This window comes from Phyllostomus hastatus, unplaced genomic scaffold (genome assembly GCF_019186645.2).
Source record: "Phyllostomus hastatus isolate PE091 unplaced genomic scaffold, TTU_PhHast_1.1 phas_contig_495, whole genome shotgun sequence".
In the NCBI taxonomy this organism is placed as follows: Eukaryota; Metazoa; Chordata; class Mammalia; order Chiroptera; family Phyllostomidae; genus Phyllostomus; species Phyllostomus hastatus.
In genome coordinates this window covers 4162576-4168575 of record NW_025333895.1, presented here as the reverse complement: position 1 = coordinate 4168575, position 6000 = coordinate 4162576, and the positions used below count along the sequence as shown (strand labels likewise).

The window sequence follows — 6000 nt, the reverse complement described above, 5'->3', positions numbered from 1 at the left end:
TCCTGCCTCCCTGGCCTGGCTGGATGAGCCAGGAGCTCCCCACCGCTGCCGGTCATTCCCCAGCCCCGGACTGCTGCCGCCCACACCAGCCCAGCACCCTCTTCCCGCTCATCCCTCAGCCAGCGACCCTCGGCCCGGCCCTGTGCCCCGTGCCCACTTCTGACCAACTTGGCCGTCACCTTAGAAGGCTGGAGCAGGGACAGCGTCGCTCCGGTCGCCTGCTCCCTTTGGGTCCCCGTGTGAGCCCACGCCGGCCCCCAAGCCTGCCCGCAGCTCTGCCCCTGGACACCGGATAACGCCCAGCGACCAGAGCCCGCGGGGGACGGCATGGACCACAGCGCACGCTTCCTGGTCGTGGCCCTGCTGCTGGCCATCGGCAGCCTCAGCCCCACAAGTAGGTGTTTGGGCCCCGGGGTGGGGGGACCAGGCTCCTTGTCCCAAGCTCATGCCCTCGGGAGCTCATGTCCTGAGGGGTTGGACAGCCCACAGCAGATGCCATAGGGTGACCGACCATCCTGGTTTGGCAGGACCAGGAACTTTTGGTCCTGAAAGTCCCAGGCAAACAGAGGTGAGTTATTTACCTTAAACCTGGTCTCTAGCCTCTGGCCTCCTGGTTTCTCTCCAGGAAGCACAGGCCCGAGCATGCTGTGCAGCCCTGGGAGCGCCTCCTGCCCTCTCTGGGCCTTAGGTCTCCTATCGGAGGAACGTGTGGGAAGGAGGGCACCAGGCCTCACGTTTGGACTCGGGCTTTAGGCTGTGGTTACTTCCTCGTGGTGTGATCTTGGGGAACGACCTTCCGGCCTCTGAGCAAAGTGGGGGTGGTAACAGGCTCCTCTGGGGCTGCCGGGAAGGCCGGGTGAGGCGATGCTTGCGGACAGATGTGCCGGGCAAGCTGACTGTTCCCGTGTTGTTGCTGTTGTTCCATAATTAGCTTTGAACCCTCCACCCTCACCTTCCCCCGGGTCCCGTGCGTGGCTCAGACCCCTCTGAACGCAGTGTGCTCCTCAGCCGCCGTCCCCGCTCTGCTCCCCAGGAAGCCTGCAGGATTGGGGTGCAGTCCCAGAGCAGGGCTTCTGTGGGCACTCTGCGGCCTGGGGGGCTTTTGCAGGGGTCGTGGCCTAGGCTGCCTTCAGAAGCTGACCAGACGAGGGGCCACGAGGAGCCTGGGACTCCTCGTCCCTCGTCCCACTTCCTGTGGCCTTGCTGTGCCCCGTGAACGCACCCACCTGAAGCCGCAGCATGGCCCTGTGGACACCCCCTCAGCCCTGGTGCACCCAGGAACTCCCTAGAGTGGGGGTGCCCAACCCGTGGCCCACGAGCCACATGCGGCCCAAGATGGCTGTGAATGCAGCCCAACACAAAATCGTAAATTTACTTAAAATATTATGAGATTTTCTTTTTGTGATTATGTGTCCCCATGTATTTCATGGGTGGCCCCAACCAACTTGTCTTCCAGTGTGGCCCAGAGACGCCAAAAAGTGGGACACCCCTGCCCTAAAGGACCTGGGGGGTGGTGAGAATGCAGCAGCAGCAGCAGCGGCGGCGGCCTGCCCCTCCCTGCTGACCCCCACCCCCATGGCCTCCCCAAGTCCCCAAACCCCGGTCTCTGGAGCGCTCCCCCCTGCCTCACGGACAGACAGGAAAGGGAGCCTCAGACACTTAGTGACTTAGCAGGGATTTGACCCCGGGCCCGTGGCTTCCTAACCGCGGGCGATACAGCTCCCGGTCACCCCGCAAGACGGCTACCACCGTCGTCCCATTTTACAGGACAGGAAGTGGAGGCGGTGGCCGGCCGCGTTCACACAGCTCGATGGGGGCCCTCCCTGAGCCCCACGGCGGCTGCCCTGACTTTCTCCCCCAGCCCCCGCATTTCTAGCTTGGTGGGTGGCACTCTCTTCTTGACGCCATTCATCAGAGGAAGGTCCGTGAAGGTCTCTGGGGCCTGGTTTTATAGGCTCAAGGGCAGGGGTGTGCTGGCAAAGAAAATGAACAGCAGGGTGAGAGGTTGGGGGTGGCGCTGGTTAGTTCCTGGGGTGTAAATGTTCCCACATGGCTGATTTTGAGAAACCAGCTCACTGGACTCACTCGGAGTCAGTGAGAGGTGCCCAGCAGGGGACCCTCAGCAAGTATTTCCATCACACACACACACGACAGACGCAGATAATAACCTCAGGAACACAGATGATGGTGGAATGGAGTACAATTATTAGGAAGCGAGAAATTTGATATGTATTACCTTTTAGAAAATGCATGTTATTTAACTGCAAGCTTGTCAAGTTTAGTTTTGAATAATGGCTGTGTTTAACAGCCTGTTGGAAAAATCTCCTGGTAATTTATCGACCTGCTCCTGCGAGCAGGTACTGACTCCCGGAGGCCGTAGGGTCCGAGGGAGCTCCCGTTCCAAACCACCCAGCCTGACTCCCTTACAGTCTGGGAGACGGAGGCCCAGGAGGGTCAGCTGGGGGCCTGGCCAGGGCATGGGGCTCAGCTCTCCAGACGGGGGGAGGATGTGAGGGTGGCCCAGGTCTTGCCATTCAGGCGGGAGGAGGTGCCGACGGGTGCAGACCAGGTTCAAAACCAGGTCCAGCCTTCTGGGAACAGAGCTTGACAGAATCTCTCAAAAAACTGTACTTGTAAGAGCAACTCAGCCTTCAGAAGTCAGACCTGGAGAGTTACTTGCCCAGCTCTGTAAGGATACACGGTCCCTACGTAGCCGTAACAAAAACCCAACGTCTGGAGGCCACCCAGATGTCCAGCAGCCTGGGCCTCGTTAGCTGGATTACGATGCCGTGGAATAGCGTGCAGTGGTTATCAAGCAGCTGGACCTCGTCTGCCCTGCCGTGGGCAGACAGCGGGGCCGCGCTGCCAGCTGCCCAGACAGCAGCGGCTCATTTCTTTGAGAGTGAAACAGTGACCACACGCAGCACACGCAGAGAAGACCCAGCGTGCGACCACTCATGCTTTCTCGAGCGCCAGGATTTTCGCCTAAGACACACTTTTTTGTCATGTTGGAATTCTTTTCAAGAACAAGCAGGTAGAGATTTTTTTAAAAGCAATTTAACTATATATTTACTTTAGTCTGCTCCTCGAAGAAAATGTATAAGAGGGGAAAAATTGTTAGCACGCTGGGGGATTGCTTCCTGGCTTTTCTTTTTTTAAAAAAAGAATTTTTTAAATTTTATTTTGAGAGCAAGGGGAAGGGAGGGAGAAAGAGAGGGAGACAAACATCAATGTGTGGTTGCTTGTCATGCGTGCCCAGTGGGGGACCTGGCCTATGTCCCAAGCATGTGCCCTGACTGGGAATCGAACTGGTGATGCTGTGGTTTGCAGGCTGGTGCTGAATCCGCTGAGCCACACCAGCCAGGGCAGATTGCTTACTAGCTTTTTAAGGTAATTTTGATGCAGGGGGATTAACATTCGGGCATCTTGTGTACCCTTCTTATGTCCCAGAGGTTTCTGTGTTGTCGTGGGGACGCCCAAACCATCCCATTGTGGTTCTGGAACAGTCTCTTCCTTAAAGGTGCCCTCCATCCTTTGCCTCATAGAGTCCCTATTGTTGCACACTTAGGTGGTTTCCCCAGCGGGGCTAATTATAAATACCACCTCCGTGCACATTTTTGGTACACGCACCTTTTCCTGTATTCGTAGTATTTCGCTTGGACGGAGTCCCAGAAGCGACGGTGCGGGGACTCGTGGCCCGCGCCGCGCGGCTGGGATCAAAGGGTGTTTCCTGAGTGTGGGCGCACGTTCGCCGGAGGATGGGCCGGAGGCCTGACTTCGAGTCCCCGTGCCGCTGGCCAACTGTGTGGGGCTCTGGGACCCTCTGGGGGGGGCGCTGGTGTCACAGGACAGAGCCCACACATGTCTATGTCGTAGAGGCTGTGTTCCCGGACAGCTTCCCTTTTGCCAGGAGGAAAAAGAGGCTGGAGCGGGAGCCGTGGGAGCCAGGAGAGGTTGGGTCCCTGAAGCCCATTCTCACTGCCATGAGGATTCTCATCCTGGCCTTGAGTGGCTCATTGTGTTGGGTGTCGGCCCATAAACCGAGGGGTTGCCGGTTAGATTCTCAGTCAGGGCACATGCCTGGGCTGTGGGCCAGGTCCCTGGTTGGGGGCGTGTGAGAAGCAACCGTTTGATGTCTCTCTTGCACATCAGTGCTCCTCTCCCTCTCTTCTCCTTTGTCTAAAAACAAATAAGTAAAATCTTAAAGATTGTTAGCTCTGGCTGGCATAGCTCAGTGTATTGAGTGTGGGCTGAGAACCAAAGGGTCACAGGTTCAATTCCCAGTCAGGGCACATGCCTGGGTTGTGGGCCATGACCCCCAACAACCGCACATTGATGTTTCCCTCTTTCTCTCTATCTCCCTCCCTTCCCTCTCTAAAAATAAATAAATAAAATCTTTTAAAAAAATATTCTTTCACCTTAGCCAGACAGATGGTGACACTAAGACCCAGAGGGAAAGAGACACCGGTCTCTCAAGGTCACAGACAGGTCAGGGCTGGGCCCTCTGAGGACAGGCCTGGTCTGCTCGCTCAAGGTCCTGAGGGGGAATCCAGGCCAGAGGGAGGGATGCAAGACCCTTTTCTGGGTCTGCAGCGCGTCAGGCAGCTCCTCGTCTCTAGACCCCGTTAATAGCTGAGGACACCGAGGCTCAGGACAAGGGGCGCAGGTCCAGAGTTCAACCCCAGGCTGCCTGCTCCCACACCCAGCTTCTTTCTCTGCGCCTGGGGCGGCCTGGTGTGGGGGCTCGGAGAGCTGATGGCCCTGGCCCTGGGCCCTCTCTCCTAGTTCCAGGCCCGGCTTTGGGGTCCCAGCCCTTGAGGCTGAAGAGGACCCTTATCCAGGGCTGAGCTCATGTCAGTAGCCATGATAGGGGTGGTGGGAAGAGACCAATAAGACAGCCCACATTGATTCAGCGCTTACTGGGTGCCGGACGCTGCTCTGGACATGTTACGTGTACTGTCAGACCGAGCTTCACAGAAGCCTGATGAAGCGGACCCCGAACTGTACAGCCAAGGAGCTGGGGGTGCGGGCCAGGGAAAGGGTTTCCTTGAGTAATGCAGCCCAGACGTGAGCGGCTGGGGCTTGAGCCCGGGGCCTAGCCACTGCACCGCACTGCCTCGGGGAGGATGATGAGGATGCCTCTGTTTGCAGACCTTCCCGCCACGGACATTCGGTCCCTTTCCTGCACCTACAGTGGCCCTCCCGCCTAGAGCCCAGCCGGATCAGTTCTGATGAGGTTTTCACAATAGGGTTTTGAAGGATGAATAGAAGTTGGCTAAGTGGCCGAATAGAGGAAGACCATTGGTTTGGGAAAGGGCTTGGCAGAGGCCATGAACATGGTCTGTCTGAAGGCAAAGCTCGCCTCTCCCCACTGACTGGGCATGACTGACTGTGACAGCAGCTGCCGGCCCCTGAGCAGCCCTCACGCGTCGGGAGCCTGCTCAGCCCTGTGCACGCATCTTCTCACCAGGAGCCCCCCCACCTGGCTGAGAAAGCTGTTATGATCGCGCCATCCCCATTCCACAGAGGACAGCACTGGGCCGTGGACAGGAAGCTGCTGGGTGGTAGCAGAACCGGGATTTGAACCTTCGGCATCTGCCAGACCCCTGCGCTGTTTAACCCCGCTCTAGGTGTGGAGTGTGGCCTTGCCCCCGAAGGCACTGGGAAGTTCCGGGGAAGACTGGAGAATGGAGCGTCGAGGCCCTGCGGGGGGCTGTGCCCAGCGCGGGGGGTTGGGCTGGGAGCTGGGAAATCTTTGAGGGTGTAACTGAGCCCTAAGAGGAACAGACGGTGGCTGGGCTCATGGGTGATGGAAGAAAAAACCAGAAAAGGCCCCATCATAAAGGATCCCCCCTGGTATATACACAATAACCACAGAACACGTGCTGGGCACCACTCTGTACACAGGCTGCCACACGAGGCTGACCCATGGCGGCCTGCGGGGTGGGTGCTGGGTGCTGGGTGCCGGGTGCCAGGGCTGTCTGCGTCCAAGCACAGGCC

At 58.1% G+C, this 6000-nt stretch overlaps 1 protein-coding gene across 1 annotated transcript in view; it reads left to right on the top strand.

The window, feature by feature from the left end:
* ENG (endoglin) overlaps positions 1–6000 on the top strand; it is a 30870-nt gene continuing 24870 nt past the window's right edge. Inside the window, exon 1 of the mRNA XM_045846329.1 lies at positions 1–394. Within this exon, the coding sequence (XP_045702285.1) occupies positions 328–394 (67 nt within the window). The 5' untranslated portion in view covers positions 1–327. The remainder of the gene's footprint in view (positions 395–6000) is intronic.